Source organism: Bos taurus, chromosome 6 (assembly GCF_002263795.3).
Source record: "Bos taurus isolate L1 Dominette 01449 registration number 42190680 breed Hereford chromosome 6, ARS-UCD2.0, whole genome shotgun sequence".
Lineage (NCBI taxonomy): Eukaryota > Metazoa > Chordata > Mammalia > Artiodactyla > Bovidae > Bos > Bos taurus.
Window position 1 is genome coordinate 16448204 of NC_037333.1, and position 22447 is coordinate 16470650.

A 22447-nucleotide genomic window follows, 5' to 3' on the forward strand; every position below is an offset into this window, starting at 1 on the left:
TGCAGCTTACTGTATTTTGAAGGGTCTTATACTTTTTTCTTTGTAAAAGAGAATCTTCAATGAAATATGAATAAGTTCATTTTACTAGATCTTCCTGAAGTCATTTATTGAAGGGGAAAAGGGAAAGAAAAAAGAAAATCAAAGGTATAATGTTGTATCTGTGTAAAGTTTAATCTGCTTGGATAAGTATTCTTTGAATGGAATATCAAAGTCTTAATAATTATTCTTTCTTCTCTGGCTTAATCTCATCTTAGTCTTGTTCACAAGGCAAACTTTTATTCATGTAGTTTCAAAAAGAATAGCTTTTCTTTTGCATTCCTGAAGCACCTTTGACCTAAACCATTAGGAAAGTCATTGTTCTTTCTATGTCTAATTATACAGCTTCATATAAACAGTATCTGAAGTCATTTTGTGATCATACCAGAGCAAATTATAGTTCTCCATTGTTTGAAAGTAATAATATTAAAGATTAAATGTCTGGCTGCTGTTAGTAGACTTTCCTTGAAATAGGATTGTTCAAGCGTTTAGAGTAGAAGGAGTTTGATGCTTCTGTCTCTTTTGGTATAGTTGGCATAGCACTGGCTTGCAATCCTGAAACAGTGTGACCCTTTTACCTTCAAATGTTATTTCCACAATATTTGGTCACCTCAGCCCAACACGGGATGGGCTTTCATCCCGTGAAATTTAGCAATTTTTTATTTTAGCAATTTTTAGCAACTTTTTTATGCTTTTTTAGTGGAATTCAGGAGATTTTTCAAGCAATAGAACTTCCTGTCAGTATACTTTGTGCTTAAAATAATGTAGACAATCCTGTGAAAATGAGAAGATTTAGCTTGACTCCAGTGTGCTAACCCAAAATGTACCACTTAATCTCAAACCTGTATTCAGAAACAGCTGCATGGTACCATTAGCTCTCAGTGGCTAAGCAGGGCTACCCCAACTCAACAATTGTCAGCTACATGGGCTGGAGTTCAGTATAATCTTAACCATGCATTTATCTTCTCATCATTCAGGAATGGAAAAGAAATAACTGTTATACTTTTAAGTGAGGAAGACTTTTCATGTGTATTGTTTTGATGTGACCATCTGTTCATACAGCCAACTCTTGATTATCTGAGGTAAGAGACCTCTGGAGTAGGGTGCATTGTTCAAATGCAAGTAATCCTCATTTCAGCTGATAGCTTCAGCTTCTGCAGCAGGTCATTTACCAGACGAGTTCCTTCTCCTTTTCTCTCTCTCACCTTCTGGTAGTAATGACAATGAGCAAGGAACTGCTCATTCCCCAAAGGGAAACTCCTGGAAAACCTGCGTAAGGGTCAACCCATCCCTGAATCAAGAGTTGACTGAACTGTATAATCTCACCAAATGTCTTGAAGCTAGACAGTATATATTATATATATATACACCTACAGCAAGAATTCAACTGGGAGCATTTGCCATGTTTTTCTCAGATACTGTGCCTGAGTGAATACTGTTCTATAATGCTGTGTGATTTTCCTATCTACGTAGGGTGAACCAGGGCTTCCTGGGCTTCCTGGACTTCCGGGGATAAAGGTAAATACGCACTGACGGTCTTGGCTTCGTAGAAATGTAATTGCGGGAGTCACAAAAATGAAAAAAAAAAAAAATGAAAGCTAAAAATATACTGCTGTTCTTTAAATACTCACCAGCCATTTCAACCAATTAAATTTTTAAATGAAAAACAAAGCACAGGTAGCAGAAGTAGAATTACAGACAAAAAACAAACTTATAGTTACCAAAGGGGAAAGCGAGGAGGGGGATAGATTAGGAGTTTGAATCACTTTGCTGTATACCTGAAACTAACACAACATTGTGAAAATCAACTATACGTCGATTAAAAAAGAAAATGAAGCACAGGCATTCCTGAGTTTGTCATGGCTATTTGGATATATATTCACTATATAACCTACTATGCCCCTTAAATAAATGTAAAAATCATTTCACTTGAAGTCATAGGAATTCTTTCAAGTCTAGGAATGTCTCCCTTCACATTTAAATTTACTCTTAAAATCCTATCAGATTTTGACCAGAATTAGAGTCTTAACATCCCCATAAATCTAACCTCCAGGCAGCTGTTTTTGTGATTCACCCATTATAATAATCCCTCCAAAGTGTTTTGTGCCTCCACTTCCTGTCAATAGTTCTCACTGCAAACTACAAATCATATTACTAAGCTTTATTGACCCACGTACTATTCCCATAAAATTTGTATGTGTCTTTTTAAATAACTGCTTAAAGCTTAGTTTGAAAACATTGTTTTACACGTTTTTAAATCATCTAAAGATGTTAAGAAATGGGTTTTTTGTTTAAAATTTTTCATGTGGCAACTGACAAGGCTTAAAAGTTCTATTGCCTTGGCTGTAGTCACTCCCTTAGAATCAGCTTCTTATTTTAAGGTTCTCTTTTAATTCTAGAACTGTTTGATATGAGAACAGAATGCAAGGAGATTTTTCTTTACATTGTTCTTATCTTATAGGATTTTAAATTAATCTCAAGAGTGCTTTAGATGATTCTAAAGTTAACGTTCCTAGTTTCAGTAAGAGAGTTGTACATACTACTTTATGAAGATTGTATTTAAAATGTCTTACATGCATAATATGATTTTAGAATAAATATATTAAATTAATGAGTTCCCAGACATCATATGGTATAATATGTAGTATTTTATGAGGCTATTTGTTATAATTAATAGATATGAAAGCTATGAATTCCAGGTTGGCACTCAGAAATTTTGGTTCTGCGTTTTGTTTGATGTTTCCAGGTTAGCATTATAGATGTTTGGCTAGGTCCTTTTAATGTATAATCTTTTGTCTTCTCCATTGAAAAGTACACTCTATAACAACAGTTTACTAAAGAGTTGAAATAATTTCCTTATCTTTTGATATTTAGCAAAAATAACTGAATAAATTGTATGTGATCTCATACTGTAAATATGCGATTAGTAATCCCCCATTGCACATCTTTAGGAGTCCCCCCCCACACACACACAAAAACTTTTTACTAATATTTGGAAAATCATAGATTTTTTTAAACAAATTTAAGAAAATTATATTCAGCACTACTTTAAAAGAACCTGATGGCATTTAAATAAGAGGGGGAGGGGATGCATTTAAAGGGGGAGCGTTTTGGAAAGACTAGGGCAGGATTTCCTGCAGTACTTGCCTGTAGGTCAGCTGGGCTCTGTCACCAACATCAGTCACATGCCGGGAATCTCAGTGCTGTGTGGAAATCCGGTTGTCCTTTCTCCGGAGCGTGAGCTTTCTTGTTAAGAGAGAGTACATAAGGGTGAAGGTATTGGGGTTTTTCCCTCCAAAACAAACAAACAAAGCTACTGTTTTTTCTCATTACCTTTGATTTCTGTCCTCCGCCAGGCAAGATATACCAGTGCATTTCTCTAGTCATCAGTGGACCAGTCCAGAGGTTTTGAGGTTTCAAATTGGGAAAGATGGTGATTTGCCATCTTTAATGTTTTTGTTTTTATTCCTAGGGTCATGGGAAGTTGCCAGACAAATTTTGTTGAAATCTTATAGCTGACATTTTCCATTGTTTTTCTAAGCTGACTGGTGACTATGGTGAAAGGAAGCTATTGATTGACAAAAACCTTTCTGTCATTCACTAGAGATACTTTTCTAGGTAATTATCAAGTGCTGTTGGGTAACTTGTCAGTATTCAATTTAAATCACCAGTTCTATTTTGGATTAATAGCTCTATCTTCTCTAGTTCAGAATGTAAGCGATATGCTTGCCTTATAATGTACTACATGCTCAATATAAACGAGTAATTCTGTAAAGGAGATAATTTAAAAACACATCATAGTAGCAGTCATTGGATATTTTTAAATGTAGAGTTAAAAGTTTATAAATTTATGATATAGCTTCATTAACTTGGGATATTCTTTATTCCTTTCATATGTCTTGCTTCTACTAGGTAGCTAACCATAGGACAGTTAACCTTGATTTCACAGTTTGAATGAGTAATAATACTTAGAAGATGAAACTATTATGTATGGATTTAGAATGCGTGGTAGCAAGAGCATTAGTCATAACCTTCCTAGACCTGTGTTTTTGTTTACCCTTTGGAAATACTTCCTGTTGCTACTCATCTCCCTATCTGCTGGTACTCCAGAGAGCATGCAAATGCCATCCATTATTTCCAAGACATTGAGGAAACCAGCCATGACATACCAGGGAAGCTTTGATTGCCACCTGTTGCTCTCCGGGAATGGTTGGAAACTTAATGAGTATCCACATGCCCTTGCACACAGCTCTCAGGAAATGAGCAAAGTGCCTGAGTACAGACAGCAGACTCATCCATCTATCACCTCAGAGTCCCACTCAGAGAAAAGTGCTAATACCTTCGGCATACATAAAAGTCACTAAGAACAGGCATTGCTTAATTTCAAACTACTCTCAAACTTCCGGCACAAGTATTGGAAAATGCGCTCACCATGTGGAAGACATTTGGAATTCCTATTTCATGCATTCATGGTTCATGTAGTGTTAAGATGTTCAACTGGGAAAATTAAATTATGCACAATGTACCATGCAAACATCAGTCTTCTGGAATAAGAATTGAGCTTAGAAAATTATTTTTATAAATAAGCCTTTAAATACATTTTTCATGGGTAAAGCTTATTGTGACTAGCTTTTCCAATATCACTCACTTAAAAGGGGAAGATTTCAAAATTCCTATTTTTAAACATGTTTTTCCTTTCCATACATTTTGAAACATTATTTACCCTTTTCATGGTTATGTTACCCTAGTCATTAAGTCACGACAGGCAGTGATCAATAGCCTTGACTTTAAAACCAGACTGCCAGTATGTAGATCCTGGTTCTACCCCTCACCAGTTGTGAAGCTGTGGCGTGATACTGGGCAAGTTACCTAATCTCTGTGTGCTGGGTTTCCTTATAAAATGGAAATTATTATTGTACATAACTCAAGGGGTTGTTGTGAGGATTAAATGAATTAATATATGCGCAGCTCCTAAAATAGTACCAAACATATAGTAAATGAGATATAAATTTTAGCCATTGTTAATTCTTTCTCTTGGAGCAGCTCAGAATATTGGAAACATTGTTAATGCACCTGTTCTATAGAGTCTTACCTCCTGTGGGTGATTTCAACCTAGAGATCATAAGGCCCATTTATACCCTGCAGGTTCATAGATGTGACTGAAAACTCCTCTGTAGTGATGGTTGAATGTTACCTTTAAGAGCAGTAAGATAACCTACTTTCTTACATCACACCATTCATCTTTTCCTCTGACCCAGTACATTCCAAGAACAAAGAATAAAGGAGCACAGCTTTCTGGGCGTAAGACGTGGTGCTGAGTTCTCCTTCCTGACACTGTTCACAGGAAAAGCAAAAGCAAAACCTGACATGTAATAATGAAATACTCTAGGCCCCATTCATAGCGTTGCCTAACCCCAGGCATTTTTTACAGATATGGATTTTCAATGCTGGCTTTTCTCCTTTCAACACTGACTACCAGTTTATCTCATCATATTCAGGAAGTAAATTCAGAAAAAAAATGTAGCTGATACAAGAAAATGAATGCAGTAGGGAGACCTAATACAGTAAAAATTACAACAAATCAGAAAAACAAACCATTTAGGTGGCAAAGAAATGTTTACAGTGTTTTCCCTCAAAGCTTGATATTTTTGTTCTGGCTTCCACATTAGTGAAAATTTGACATTCAGATCAAGAACTTGAGGATTGGGAGACAGTAACTAACTCATTATATAAATTCATCCTTGACACTAACTCATATAAGGACTAACTTTTACAGGTGGCAGAAATGTTGCTTTGTCATTCTTAGGATTAAAAGCAGTGCTCACTAACCTATGAAAATTTATCTTCTAAATCCACTGGAGATGAGGTTCCTTCCTCATATATACCAAATCACATTTTAAAAATAAATAAAGTTCTTGGAAATAACATGGGATGTGTAATGAATTCCTAAAAGAAAAGGAAAAAATACTGATTGGAAGGATAACATTGTGTTATTGTTACTTATAATTATTTCCTGCTTGCACAAAGTGTGTCTGAGCAGTTAAGTAGTTTAAGAATTCAATTAGGAAACTCATACAGCCAGAAATCAGAGAGTTTTTCACAGCCATAATGAAACCTCGAATAAATACAAGTATGCTTTCATGATGCAATCCCATGAAGAAAAAGAAAAATCAGAAAGTTATGTTTTCAAAAAAAAAAGAAAGTTATGTTTGCTGCTGCTGCTGCTAAGTTGCTTCAGTCGTGTCCGACTCTGTGTGACCCCATACACGGCAGCCAACCAGGCTCCACCGTCCCTGGGATTCTCCAGGCAAGAACACTGGAGTGGGTGCCATTTCCTTCTCCAATGCATGAAATTGAAAGGAGAAAGTGAAGTCGCTCAGTCGTGTCTGACTCTTAGCGACCCCATGGACTGCAGCCCACCAGGCTTCCCCAGTTCCTGGGATTCTCCAGGCAAGAACACTGGAGTGGGTTGCCATTTCCTTCTCCAGTGCATGAAAGTGAAAAGTGAAAGTGAAGTCACTCAGTCGTGTCCGACTCTTATCGAGTTTTAAATAAACTTGCTATTGTATTTCATTTTCATCATAGCCACCAAAATGTTTAATCTGTACTCAAATGTGATCCTTCAGGGAAGTAAGTGTTTTGGGGACAGATTCCATTTTCTCATCCTTTTTTCCCCCCTCAATAGTTTTACAAATCAATCATTACCAAAACTGACTGCCTGGAGGTTCTTATTACAACAAATGTTCTTGCTGTTATCCTCAAAAGTAGGTATCATGCTGACTTGAATTCTAATTAGCCCTTAAGCTAAAAGAATATTGTACGGTTAATGCATTCAGTGTCAAGACAAATTAATCAAAATTATTGGTGATGCCTTTAGCACCCAGGCAAATCAGCACATATTTTCCAAACCCTGTTGTACTATTTTTTGGGCAATGAAAATTGGATGTGTTCTGGGTAATAAATATCATGGAAAGCATGACTTGGTTTAAGCTGGTATATTAGGTTAAAAAAATAATATCTTTTATTCCTTAATTGATAATGACATAAAAATAAAACAAATGGTAATAAATGAAAAACCAGAGAATTTTCTATGGGCAAGAACTAATCAGTTAGGACTTTCTGGCCACCATTCCATTTAACAGATGATAGGTTCTAGAAATTTATAGGGAAACAACTGCTAAACCATTTATTTATGAATGAAGCTGTCTCTACATTCTTACCTTGACTAGTAATTCCATCAACATATTTTTTGACTCTTCTCACTTATATGAAGGACACCCTTTTTGTATTTGACCAAAAGAGGTATTAAATGAACTGTCCCAATAGCCATTTGAAGGGTAAAAATACTTTCTTGTACACGTATATATGTACACATGCTGTGCTTAGCCATCAGTCGTGTCTGACTCTTTACGACTCTTTGGACTGCAGCCCACAGGGCTCCTCTGTCCGTGGGATTTTCCAGGCAAGAATATTGTAGTAGGTTGCCATGCCCTCCTCCAGAGGATCTTCCCAACACAGGAATCGAACCCGTGTCTCCTGTGTCTCCTACATTGAAAGCAGATTCTTTACCTGCTGACCCTACTTTCTTGCCATGTATTAAATGTGAGTTTGAAGAAAAGTCAGTCAGTATTTTATTATGGCATTCCAGGACTTAATGACTTAATGGTAAATTGTTAGATTTCAGAAAGATCATGTTTTTAAGGGATATGTTTTTTTACCCTTTTGTAATAAAGCCAGATTTTGTTGCCTTATTAGTTGGTAACGATTTTTGTTTGCTTTGTTTGGGGGTTTTGTGTTTTGTTTTTGAGGGTTTTTTGGCCAGAATACATAGAGCTTAAGCTATCTCAATAGACTGTCTAAATTTTTTTAAAGTGATGGTGAATGAAAAGTGGCTTCAGTCAAAAATCTTATCTTTGCAACATCTTCTTTTATCTTGCAGAGTGAATAGATCCCACCTTTCCATAACTTAATTATCTTTTGATTTACTTTATTTCTCTGTGTACATACTGCCAATTTATAGAAGAAAACAGAGAGAGGAACTCTAATATTGACACTAGTCAACAGGGGAAAGTTTTGTTGGGTATGAAGAGAAGATAATTTTTTGAAATTTAGCCCCATATTAGTTACTATGACTTATGCCCATTGAGCTTTATAGTACAAGATCAGTGCTGTGGCTGCTGAAAGGTTTAGCTACAATTAGAAAGCTCAGTGTGAGATCCTTAGGCCCTCCCAATGTGGTCATGTATAAGTACACCTTTGATTTCAGCTATAGCTATTCTTTGTAGATTGGATTCTGCATCTTTAAGTACCCCCACTGTTTAAAGTTCCCATTCAAATTAGCAACCTGTGTCAGATTTTCAGAGAGCTCTGTTTGCTGCTACTGCTGCTCCCAGTTTATTTCTAGACCTACCAATTGTGCTTTATCCTAAATTAATAGCATTTATTCTGCCCAGCCCAAATCCCAGTTTACTTGCCAAAACCACAGTCACCTTTTCTACCAGCTCAACACAGGCAGATGTGTTACCATCTGGGTATTGAGACCTAGTGTTCAAACTAATTGGTGGTGAGCTAATGAATTGATGTTAAGGCGAAACAAAAGACAAAACTCATGAAACAACTAAAGATAAATATCTAAGATAAGACAGGAAAGTTAAACCATTTTTTTTTATTTGAAATTTGATGCTGCATTAATGCCATTTCCAATAGCATGTACAGAGCTGCGATTTCTGTTTCTCTGACAACAGTTTGATCACTGACAGGCATGTGGTTTGGGTAGCAGAATTTGGTGGCCAGCCATTACTTATGTTTTAGCAATTAAAAGGTTGGATTGTATTAAGGGTTCTGATAAATAGTGTTGTATTTTTTTTTTTAATTTCCAGGCTTTGGTTAAATCACAGCTCTGTATTTATTTTAAGAGTTAGCCATTACATTGTTTATATTTTTCTGTTTGCCAAGAGGGTAGATCTCATGGGATATTGCCAGAACCAGTGAAGACAAAACAATAAGAAAAACAGTGGATTATCCTGGGTTTAATCGTTATGATCATGGTAGAGGAATAGAACATTTTAGGATGCTTGTTCCTCTCCATTCTTCCCCTCTTCTCTTCCTCCATCTCTCTCCCTGCTAGTTGGTTGCCTTCACTCTTTTGATTCACTTCCAATGAGATCAACAACTCCAATATGAACGGAACTCTGTTTTGCTTTGTAATCTTATTCTCAATAATAACAAAAGTAAAAACCTCAAATGTTATCACATTTGAGATAGTGAGTAAATAGGTAGAGAGAATGAAGGAAAATTTCATTTTGAGATATATATGTGTGTGAAAGAAAGTGAAAGTGAAGTCGCTCAGTCGTGTCTGACTCTTTGTGACCCCATGGACTGTAGCCTACCAGGCTCCTCTGTCCATGGGATTTTCCAGGCAATAGTACTGGAGTGGATTGCCATTTCCTTCTCCAGGGGATCTTCCAGACCCAGGGATCGAACCCAGGTCTCCCACATTGTAGACAGATGCTTTACTGCCTGAGCCACCAGGGAAGCACTGTATATGTATGTGTATATATATATATATATATATATATATATATATGAGTAAAGCAGATTAAAGTGGCTCTGAAGTAATTATGCTCTTAATTTATTCCTATACTATTCATTGATGTCCTGGTGTTCATAACAAACCAACGTTTGATGCCTCTGACTTTCCCGCATTTTCTTAGACATTTTTTGGTTGTCATTTGTTTAAAAAAAGCACTAGCACATCATAAACTGAAAAGATTAATATTGTTTCAGAAAAGGTCACATTTTATTGTTTTCACTTAAATGGTAGAGCTATTTTACTTGCTGTTTCCCTGTATAAATAATGACAGCCAACATCTGCCCTTTTCTCATGTTATTCCAACAGTGGCCCACTGAAATTATAATTGGGTTTTCTAGTTCAGGTAATTGCCTTGTAGAAAAGTAAAGGGGAAAAAACTCTGGATTTAATTGTTTCTTAATTAAAAGTATGATAGGAGCTTAATTCCATTATGGTGCCAATTTCCTCTATTGCATCTCTCCCACACTTTGTCTATTCAGGCAATCTGTGTGGATAACTTCTAATTTAGCAATATCCTATTTCCTGTTGATTATATGAGATTAGATATGTAAAAACAGCTCTGTGAATCATCATACAGTTCAATAGAAATAGTTACTTCTCCCGCATATTGCCCTGAAATTTACGAAAACTCATTTTTGTGTAGTCTAATTTACTTCAAAGATGATTTTGCAAAAGCATTTTGTGTTTGAGTCATATTTTAGCTGCTTTCCCCTACCTTCCTTTGACTCAGTCTCCTTCCTTTATCCTGGATAACTAGAATTATGGCTAGAGTAGAATAACCAGTTGCTTATTTTTTTAATCACATCAAAGTATTTATAGAACCATAGGTTGTCATAACCTTTCTGCTAGACATTTTAGGAGATTCTAGGACCTTTAAACTCTATATCAATCCTTGCAAAGAGGCAAGATTTTTTTTAAGGATTACATTATTTAGGGAAATTTAACAGATATGACCATTTTCTCCTTTTCTTTTCTTACAGGAATAAAATTCATTCTTAGTAAACCTGTCATTTGTCTACCTTACACGTGGTTGGCTTTTCAATCCTAAATGTTCTGGCAGATGGATATTGACTCATAAAATGATTACATAGTCACATGAGAAAATTTAGGGTTACTTCTTGAAAGTAATTGAAGAAGTACTGAATATAACCCCATACAGGTTGTAAAGAATCAAGAAGTAAAAAAAAAAAAAAGAGTCAAGAAGTCACCATGTGTATTACCAACTAGCTATTGAGATATTGTAATAGTACTACTAATATTAATACTACTACTACTACTAATAATATTGGTAGCTGGCATTTTTGAGCCTATAAGATAAGAGCAACAGTAACATTTATCATTCACTTACTTTGTTCTAGAGTTGGTGCTGATTGCTTTGTTCACATTATCTAATAAATCTTGACTAAGCCACCCCCAAATGACACCAGAATCATACATTATTTGGCACCTCAGGATTCCAGCTTGCAAAGTCAGGCTTTAACTCAATTCTGTATGTTTGTACCAACAGTTCTCAAAGATTTAACTTCAAAACCCTTTTACACACCCAAAAATTAAGATTTAAAGAGTTTTTACTTGTTTATACATATTGATGTGTCTGTATTAGAAATTAAAATAGAGAAATTTAAACAGGTCATTATATGTTAATTAAATAACATTTTATGAAATATAGCTGAGTTTTACAAAACAAACAAAAAATTAACAGGAATAGCAACATTATTATCGTTTTATGTTGTTTTTTTTTTTCAAATCTCTTCAACATCTGACTTAATCAAAGGTAGCTTGATTCTCTTACCTGCTTCGGTTTTCTTTCTGTTGCAATTTGTCTTGGTTGAAGCACAAGAAGGAAAACCAGCCTCATATAGATATGTAATTGGACAAAGGAAGATGATTTTCATAGCCTTTCTATAAAAGTGTGGATGTTCTTTCTTAATACTACCCCAAACTCTACAAGTGGTAGCTTCAACTTAAAGGTTAGGTACAATGTGAAATCTGAAACCATGTCAATGAAACTTTCCAACTCTGTACAATAATAAGGGTAAGTGAATAGGCACTCTGAGACCTCTGGTATAAGCCTAGGAAAGTAAGAAGCAGCCCAACCAGCTTAAGGCCATGAGTAGACATATTTATGCCTTATTTACTTCAATAATTCTTTCAAGCCTGAGACAGGAAAGGGACCAATGATTATTTCCTCCCCATCCTGCCAAGACATAGACTAGATGGACACAATGTCTCTAAAGAAATTGAGAGCTCTGGAGTTAAATAATCATAAAACTGTGGTCCTAAAGTTAAGTATTGTTTCCCTTGAGTAAATTGAAGGAAGAAATGAATGTATTGAGATGGCGGATGCTTTCTTAGAGTGGCAGGAAAAAGTATAACTAATCATACTCAAAGTCTTTAATACTAGTCAGTATTAATAGTGCTAAAGTTGTTAAGAGTCCAGTCCTTTGCTAATTTTATATCTTGAAATAAAAATTTTTACCCTGAACATTCTGCTTGAAGGAAATTTCTATCCATTTTACTCAGGAGAACTTAAATAGATTCTGTTTTTAAAAAGGAAAAAAAAAAACAACACTTCAGCCATTGAGATCACAAAGCCTTATTTATTTGTGAATTATGAAATTGCATGCTTTGTCTTTTTATGAACTAAACCCTTGCCTGAATAAGAAAAACATTTTTGCAGCATTTACTCTTTTTTCTTCTCTTTTATTAGTATGCTTTAATGGTGCTTCCATTTGCTTTGCTAGCAGTGAAATCTTTATTTCCACTTGAAGATATATGAATCTTGTTTACCTTTAAACTTTCTACCTGTTAACTTGCATTATATTTTCATGATATAATGTGGTTGCATTATATTTTCATGATATAATGTGGTTGCATTATATTTTCATAATATTTTCATGACAGAAAGTGGTTACTAATAATATACATGACTTTAATACAGCCTTTTTTCTTGAGGGTGGAGAGGGAAAATTTTTATGCTTGTATATATCATTTTATTGAGAGAAATATCTTACATGTAAATAAATGGTTCTTAACTGTTTTTTGCTGTTGTTTCAAATAAGTTAAACTTTTTTTACAAGAAGTAGAATGGTCGTCATTGATTTTTCTGAATATAGTTGATTCTCATTTTAGGCTATTACGAGATCCATCCAAGGCTATTTGTTCAGCTTTTCCTCTCCACTATGTGTAAGGGTATGGAGACAAGTAGAATACAGTTATAGAAATTTCGCAAACAATAAACCTAGAGCATTAGTTCCCCTACATTTTTTTTTCTTAAACCAGTACCCTGAGCATCAGAGCTAGAAATAAATCCATTTGAGTTATTCATCAAGGGTGATCTTTTTGTTCCCTACCCAATACCAAGGTTTTATATGGCATATATTTTTTAAAAACTCAGTATTTCAAAAATATTTGATGGCATTCTAACATTTCATATAAAACATCTTCTCTGCATCTTTCTGCTCAGCGCTAAAAAAAACAAATGTTGAAATATAGGTACTTTAAAAGAAAATCAAATTTATCAAACAACATTAGCAGAAATAATCCAATGGGGAAAAACAAATAAGCAAACAAATCCCAGGAAATATGGGAACAGAGTCATTATGTTTTTGTTTTGTTTTGCTTGAAAACATCATCACAGATTTCAAGAAGTTAGAATTTTACATTTGAGCTCATGTAGTTAAGAAGAAAATAAAACTTTACAGTTTATATGTGAACACTGGTCTCGGGTGTTCACTGGTGCCAAATATATGGTGTTTTTCCAACACTGGTTCTCCAACTCTGATTCTCTGACACCAACTCATGTCCTATTGTGACACTCACTGCTCAGAGTTAGCTTCAGATTCCACAGGTTTAAGGGTTCAGTCCCACAAGACGGCCCTCACTTCAGACCCCAGTCCAAGTACCACCCCTCCTTACCTGCACTTCCATCTGACTTGGTTACAAATTCCAGGGTGCTCACAGCCACTCACTCCCACCCCTATCCAAGCTCGATAATTCGCTACAATAACTTACAGAACTCAGGGAAATGCATACTTACCTTTACAGTGTAGTGCAAAAGGTGAAAGTGAACACTAGCCAAATGAAGAGATACAGAGGGTGAAGTCAGAAGGGTCCTGAGTGCAGGAGCCTGTGACCCTGTGGAGTTGGGGTGCCATCCTGCTAGCACATGGAGATGTTCATCAGCTCAGAGGCTCTCCAGTCCCCATTGCCTAGGTCATCTTACGGAGGCTGTGTTACGTTGGCATGATTGATTAAAGCTTTGCCCACTGCTGAGTTAACTCAGTCGCCAGCCCTCTCCCCTCTGGAGAGATGGTAAGAGGACGGGAAATGTTGAGAGTTCCAACCTTCTTATCACAGCCTGATCCTGAAGCTCTCTAGAGGCCCACCACAGTCACCCCATTAGCAACAGGTATTTTTAAAAGAAGCTTAGCTTGTTGCGAGTAACAAAAGATGCTCCTATTTACTCTTCAGTTCAGTTCAGTCACTCAGTCGTGTCCAACTCTTTTCGACCCCATGGACTGCTGCATGCCAGGCTTCCCTGTCCATCACCATCTCCCGGAGCTTGCTCAAACTCATGTCCATCAAGTTGGTGATGCCATCCAACCATCTCATTCTCTGTCCGCCTTCTCCTCCTGCCCTCAATCTTTCCCAGCATCAGGGTCTTTTCCAATGAGTCGGTTCTTCGCATCAGGTGGCCAAAGTATTGGAGCTTCAGCTTCAGCATCAGTTCTTCCAATAGATATTCAGGACTGATTTCCTTTAGGATTGACTGATTTGATCTCCTTGCAGTCCAAGGGACTATTACTCTTACTACTCAGGAAATTCCAAAGATTTTAGAAACTAGGAACAAGACCAAATATATTTTTCTATTATACTACAACTGGGTTTCCTCCAGGTAATAGAGAAGAGATTTTGGAGGTATGGCAAGGAGAGATTTTTTTGCTTTTTATGCTGAACATTCTTGAATCTCTTCCCTAGCCACACCCACTGAATCACTCATGCATTGCTGCCTACCATATAAGCATCCCAAACTGCAGTGACTTATAACTACAGTCAACTCACATTTTGGGAGGAATAAGCATCTGAGTGTAGCTCAGCTGGGTACCTCTAGCTCAGTGTCTCCCAGGAGGATGCAATCCAGCTGTCAGCCAGGGCTGTGATCTCATCTGAAGACTCTAATGGGATGGAGTACCTGCTCCCAAGTTCACACATATGGCCATTGGCCGACCTTGGTCCTCACCTTGGGGACCTGTCTGTAGGGCTACTCACAGCATGGCAGCTTGTTTCCTCCGAAGTGAATTGACTCAACTGAGAGAGGACAAGAAAGAGCCCTCAAGATGGAAGCTACAGTCTTTTAATAACTTAGTCTCAGAAATGATATCCTATTACTTCTTGCATATTCTGCTCATTAGCTATGAGTCAGTAAATCCTGTGCACACTCAAGCAGAGGGGTTTTGCAAGGGAATTGAATACCAGCAAGTGGTATCATTGAGGCCCATCTTACAGGCTGCCTACCACATCCACCCCAACATAATGGACCTGATTTGGTAAATGATAAGAAGCACGAGACAATAGATGAGAAAGAAAATTGTAAAGACATTTATCTGGTCTCTTTGTCACTTTTACTTTTCAGAGCTTCTCCAAAGTTTTGCTCAAAGTGTTGTCACTGGTCAAAACCAATTCTAATTAATTTTATAGTTAGTATCTGGATCTCAGCAAAAGCTGTATACAATCAAAGAAGTAAAATCCCAGTGAAGTGAAAAGTGAAAGTCACTCAGTCTTTGCGACCCCATGGACTATGCAGATTCTCCAGGCCAGAATAGTGGAGTGGGTAGCCGTTCCTTTCTCCAGGGGATCTTCCCAACCCAAGGATAGAACCCAGGGATTGAACCCAGGTCTCCCACATTGTAGACGGATTCTTTATCAGCTGACCCACCGGGGACGAACAATAGTTCACATATTTACTGTCAAACATGTGGTGATCTCATCTGTCCATTTTTTTTAAAGGGAGAACCAGGTTTCATTGGTCCTCAGGGAGAACCAGGCTTACCAGGGTTACCAGGAACAAAGGTAAGTGGAGTGTTTTCCCCTTCCTTTCTTTCTGAAAAATTTTTGTGGCATATTTTTAGTCCATTTTGTTACTCAGGTGACCAGATAGTCTTGCCTAATAGAGAACTAAATCAGCTTAGCACCCATTCCCAACACTTCTCATAGTAATAGCATATTATTGTAATTAGAGTAATAGGAAGTTAATTCCAGAAAGCCTTAGGCAGGGCAACAGGATGGTGGGATACATTCGTTGTTCCAGTTGTCCCCCAGTTGCACCTAAATTGATGTGATGCTGTTAGTCTTCTGGCCATATGGAAAAGTGAGGCAATTCTGAGAAGGAGAGGTAGAACTCATTAACTCCAGCTCCTCGTTACCCATTTTAAGACATACTTGTAAATCAAACATGATTACTATTCCCCCATCACTCCCTAGATTGCAAAGGCAAGTTCTGATGTCATATAGATTCCTAGTGCTTTATCCTGAAAAACGTCTGCAGAAAAATCCTGTAATGAAAACCATCTCATGATCTTCCACTTGGCAACCCGAGAGAGGGCCCTGAAAGCAAAATCTATATGCTGCCATATAAAAAGTTATGTTGCTGTGGATACAGTCAGAGCCATGGTTCCCTTTTTATCTACCCGGAAAGACATAAAAAGGTGCCGTTCTGAGGATGGAACTTTATTCATGACAGACTCATGAATCAAAGAAAGAGCAAAATTAGATCAAACTACATTCTTTTATTTTTAAACCGTAGCAGTCTTTGCCTCAATGTGTATTTCCAGATATAAGCCAGGATGACTTCCAAGAGCTCGAGAAATATGTTCCTGGTCTGTTCTGACAGAGGAGTCCTCATTTCCACTGGTCAAGAGAAAATAACTCTAATCCTAGTAAATGGAAACTACACATGGCCTAAGGGGGACTGAAGCTCGGTCGAATTTACGCAAAATTGCTCTTTTCTCAGCAAGTTCTTTTTCACATAATGAGCTGACAAGCTTATTAACAAAATATGAGGAATGCCTGCTTTAGCCTGAACAGATTTACACACAAAGTGCACTTTCTAGAATCAAGTGAGCTAGATCAGGAGGATAACAGGCATCCTGTGTCCACATCAGAACAGTTGTATGGCTTGCAGCCTCAGAGTCAGGCAGAGAAAGAGGTGGCTTTGTGGATAAGTGCAGAGAAGCGGGAAACCTGCTCAGTGCCAGCGAGGACCAGGCATGAATGTGATTTCTGTTTGTGGCATCTTGTTTGCGAAACAAGGAAAAATAGAAGAAACACAGACAGACCCCTGGAGAGTAGAGTTCATCCCTAAATATCTTTTCTTTTGTTCATTTATTTTAAACTGTTCCATAGTCAAAAAATTCCAGATGTAGAGCTATAAAATCAACATTAATTACTGTCCATGAAGAACCTGGGCTGACTTTACAGATCCCATACTTTTATAACAAATATTACTTTGCACTCCCAAGAAAAGTAAAAACTGTACTGTAACTGCTTTGTAGTTCCACAGAAAGGATGTGAATAAGAAATTCATTTAAGAATATTTTGAAGTTAATTTTTGGCTAAACTGCCTAACATGAAATTGGTATCATAATGGAAAAATCATGATTATTTAAAAATCTCTTTCAGCCAAATACTAGTCTTTTTCCAGTTGTGTAGACAGGATTTGTACCAATAAATTCAGATTTTAAAAAAACTAACACTGCATATTTTATCCCCAACACAATGAAGAGAGAGCATAATGAAGATGTATAATGGTATCTAAAAACCTGTTTTATGTGCTGCTGTATTCTCAGCATCTGTATCAGTGCCTGCAAGAAATCTACATCAGTCTAAAGAAATAGGACTTTATCATGAATAATTTAGAAAACTTTGAATAATATTGTTTATTCATTAATTCAACACATTTTTTCCCAGACATTTTTCTATTGAGAATGGAGATTAAATGCAACAAAAACAGTTTCTACTGAAGCTTACACTGTAATATGTGTGAGAAAGGGATGGAAGGAAAAAAAAAATGTGATTCCAGAGAATAATAAGCAATTAATTAGGGGTATTATGTTAATAAGTGATTCTAGGTAAATATATAGAGACTTCACACCTATGATATATATGCTATAGAGAAATGATTTTCTAAGATTTTTGCTTTTCCCTAAAATAAGATTATAGTTACCATTTTAGAATTCATCTGTAAAATATTAAGCAAATAACCAAACATTTATAAATGTAAATTCCATATACCAGTAGAAGCACTTCAGTTTCTAATCCCTGGAAAATCCCTTCTGGAGCATTTTTTCCATCTTCTGCCTCCAGTCAAGTTCCAGCCTCTCCATTCTTCTACTCCCTTTTGATTCATACTGAGAAATTTACTCAGTCTTCCATAATCCTGGCCCTAATCTATCCCACCTCCCCTGCAAAACCACAGAGTCTTCCCAAAGTGGGCATGATACAGATAAAGATCTTGGAATTCAAAACTCTCCATCACCCATAACAAATCCAACCCTACTTTCTTTTCCTTTCCAAGATGAATCTATCCTTTAGTGAGGAGGGTGCCTCCTTCATCCATTAACATGCCATCACCAGAAGTCAAAACTTGTTTGATTATTCAAATTCTACCCATCACACAGGAAGCTGAACTCTCAATTCTGTGTTCAGGGAAAAACAGAACCATCTTCCTAGAGGGTGATTTGGCAAGATTTTAAAGTGTTTTTATTTTTGACACAGACATTTCCCCACTAGGAATTTATTCTGAGAAAATGACCAGAGATGTGCAAAATATTTACATACCAAAACATCTATGCAAAAATTGAAGATTGAGTACAATCCATTCTAAATTACAGCTCTCCCATGTTAAAGGCTTTGGGAAAATTACTTAATCTTTCTGAGCTTCAGTTTCCTCATCTGTAGACTATGGATACTAACACCTTTCTCATTTGTCTTGAGAACTCAATAGGATAATGCATGTAAAGTGTTGTGTGCACTCCTCAAAAGCACAGTCATAAGCAATAATAATTGTAAAATACACCCTACCCATCCTTCAGGCGGAGAAGGCAATGGCACCCCACTCCAGTACTCTTGCCTGGAAAATCCCATGGACAGAAGAGCCTGGTGGGCTGCAGTCCATGGGGTAGCTCAGAGTCGGACACGACTGAGCGACTTCACTTTCACTTTTCACTTTCATGCACTGGAGAAGGAAATGGCAACCCACTCCAGTATTCTTGCCTGGAGAATCCCAGGGACAGGGGAGCCTGGTGGGCTGCTGTCTATGGGGTCGCACAGAGTCGTACACGACTGAAGCGACTTAGCAGCAGCAGCAGCAGCAGCAGCAGCTGGGTTTCACCCGCTCCAGTGTTCTTGCCTGGAGAATCCCAGGGACGGGGGAGCCTGGTGGGCTGCCATCTCAGGGGTCACACAGAGTCGGACACGACTGAAGCGACTTAGCAGCAGCAACAGCAGCATCCTTCAGGACTTGACCCAGGTCTCAGCAAAAAGTCAGTCCAGACTGTTGAAAACCCTGTGGAGTTTCTTCTTCTCTCACATACGACTTTACATTATTCCTGAACCCTAAACTATTTTGTTCATGTGGATCTTATCTTACTAGAGCACTGGCCCTCGGAGGGCAGTGACCACGATCATCGTTCCCAGATCTATAAATGTAGCAAAAACTGTAATACCTGCATGTCTTATACCGTGACGAGGACTTTTTATTTTAAATTATGAAACTAGTACTATAATTTTTTCCATTTTATAGAGGAAACTGAAGCTTTCAGAACTTAACTAATTTTCCCCAAAACACAGACCTGGTAAGTAATAGAGCCAAGATTAAAGTAGAGAATGTCAAATTACAAAACCTGGTGCTTAGTCATTTTGCCATGCTTCTTCCTAGTAGATCTTAAAAAGTCACTGCAGAGTGAAGACTATGCCAGTGCCTGTGGTGAGGCTTAATGATGGCCCTTATCAATTCCCTTTAAAGGTCTTTCTATTTACCAACGTAGGTGTCTGACAGGCATTTACCAAACCATTTCCTCGTCTATAAAAATGCGGATGAAAATGCAAACACTGTATAGTTGTTTCGATTATTAAATGAGATAATCCATGTTGAAGTTAATACAATGCTGAGTATGTAGTAAATAAATAGTCACTTTCTACTTTCTTTGGTTTTATTCACTTCACTCATTAATCTACAGGGACCGGTTGGGGGAAGATGGGTCACCATTTACTTATTTTGTGATTTGTGACAGGGTGAACGTGGGGAGGCAGGGCCTCCTGGACGAGGGGATCGAGGGGAGCCCGGAGCCCCTGGACCAAAGGTCAGTTATTCTCACACTGGAAAACAACAGTCTCAGTTTGGAAATGTATACCACTTACTTTTAGAACATGCAACTAAAATAAAATTATTCAAGGGGTATTAAAACAGCCCAAAATCACAAATAATTCATTGAAATGCATACCAATTTGTTATTTTCTAAAAGGGGTTTTACAATTCAACTTTTCCAGTTTACTCCGTTCCATTCAGTCAACAAATTTAATAACACATCAAAATGTCAATGGGGAGGGACTGTCACACTAACACATTACCACTCAAGGCATATTAAAACCTACTGAGTCTGGTGATTAGGACTCTGCACTTTCACTGCAGAGGGCACAGGTTCAACCCCTAATCAGGGAACTAAGATCTCACAAGCTGAGCGGCCTGGCCAAAAACAAAAAAAAATCCCTGCATTTAAAAATATATATATAAAACAAAAATAAACAAGCAAACAAAAACCTACTGAGGAAAATGTGGATCCAGACCATTAGTTTCCATGGTAACTTGATGGTAAGTAACACCTTGAAAATATGAGAACTAAGGATTTATTTGACTGTTCACTTTATTCCTCTAAGCTTCCTGCAAACTGATTTTTATGGTAACACTTTATTTTAATAACCCATCCTAGAGACATGGGAAATGACTTCCTCTTTGATGAAATTTATAAGCAAACACTTTTGAGACTACTGAGAATTATCTGCAGAACTCTTCCCATCCACCAATGGGTGGTCAGACTTTAGAATTATAATGACGCGAAGGTTGGTGAAGAGCCCAGGGAGTGAACTAATGATGTGCTGATAATGCTTATGTTCAGTGTTGTAACAGTTTACATTATAGACAGCCATCTATTAAAGCAGTTAAAATAAAGTGTTTCCATTTTTCTTCATTATTCTGAGTCACTGCTAATTTCTTTTTCCTATTGTTGTCTCCCTCTATTATTTTCTCTTTTCCATCTTTATATTCTTCTATAATAGGGGAAACAAGGTGAATCAGGAACTAGAGGCCCGAAAGGGTCAAAGGTCAGTACCCGGGTAACCATTTTAACATAACATGAGGCCATCAAGAGCTGTGCTTCTCACCTTTTCCACAGGAAAGTCATGTTTTGGACTAGACTCTTTCACACACTGGCATTGCAGTAATTTCACCCTTATGATGATATCCTGGTTTGTTTCATCTTGTTTTTGTGTTCTTGTGCTTCAGACCATTCTTTAAGAGAAAATGTACTTCCTGTTTCATAAATATAGCTTATTTGGAAAAAATTAAGTACTTAGTTTACATTATGTGCAATATAATATTTTTTTATTTCCTGGCTGTCTTTGTGATAAATGTTCAACTACAGTTTGCTTTTAAGTCAGTTGACTCCCTCCATTGCATTAAAACTTCACCACCAAAGGAAATTCTCTCCTTTATCATGTTCTTATAGAACCTGCAATAATCTGTATACTATTAGCAGAATCATGTTATTTGAGATTCTATTAATGACTAGCATGGGAAATGGGGAAAACAGAAAACAGATATTAGTAATTCTGCATTCAAGCAAATTTAATTATTATGGTCCATGTTACTAGCATACTGTGGATAGAAAAAATCATAATCCTTTTTACTGCTTATCTTCACTGGTCCTTATCCAGTTTATAAGGATATGGAGAAAGATACAGAAAAATGCTTTGAATTCTGTTTAGGAAAAGGGCTCTATAAATTTTAGGCTATTTGAAAGAACTCTCAGTTCTACACAGGTTCAAATCTCTCCTCCAAATTTTCTGTTGAGATTTCCGAGACTTTCTGAAGTATTCTTAGTGATATATTTTGGAGTTTGAGGCGTAGGTGATTCCTAGTGTCTGTCCAGGGAGGGGGGTGAGGTGGCAAAAACACTATAAATGGACATTTAAAGACTTGACTTTACACTGGAAAAAAGAGAGAGAGCCAGGTTTGCCCAGCTCTTGACCTTCAACCTGGCCACCCTGGTCTAACAGGCTGCTGTCCTCTTGAGCACTTCCTAAGTAGAAAAGTTTTCCTTAGATCCTTATCATCAGAGGGAGACCCAGCTGGGGACCTTTCCCTCCTAAATCTCCCAACACTGAGCTCCCCGTTGATCTCTCTTCCTTCCTTGTCCTGATTGTCTACACTTTTTCTTCTTAGAGAACAGACAACCTATTAATTGGTTGCCTCTTTTCCCCCTTGCACCGAATCTCTTCATATAAAGGCAAGAACATGGCTCAATCTGAGAGATAAAAGCCTAACTTTGGGTGTCATAGAAGCCACTTGCTTTGCCTTTGAAGATCCCTAATAAACAAGTTACTGTATGTGTTGTCGTTTCAAGATACTCTGTCATCTGAAGGGGGAAATTTAATTCACTTCAAGGGGCATCTTAGAGAAGTGTTTGCCATGTTAGGAGTTATTGTATTTCAAGTTGCTATTTTACATTTCAAAAGTTCATATTAAAGGTGCCACTGAATGAT

At 37.2% G+C, this 22447-nt stretch overlaps 1 protein-coding gene across 1 annotated transcript in view; it reads left to right on the top strand.

Moving 5' to 3' along the window:
- The window catches only part of COL25A1 (collagen type XXV alpha 1 chain), a 512490-nt gene that overhangs the window by 437327 nt on the left and 52716 nt on the right, over positions 1-22447 (top strand). The window contains exons 18-21 of the mRNA XM_024993507.2: positions 1510-1554; positions 15638-15700; positions 19921-19989; positions 20963-21007. Coding sequence (XP_024849275.1) covers positions 1510-1554; positions 15638-15700; positions 19921-19989; positions 20963-21007 — 222 coding nt within the window. The remainder of the gene's footprint in view (positions 1-1509; positions 1555-15637; positions 15701-19920; positions 19990-20962; positions 21008-22447) is intronic.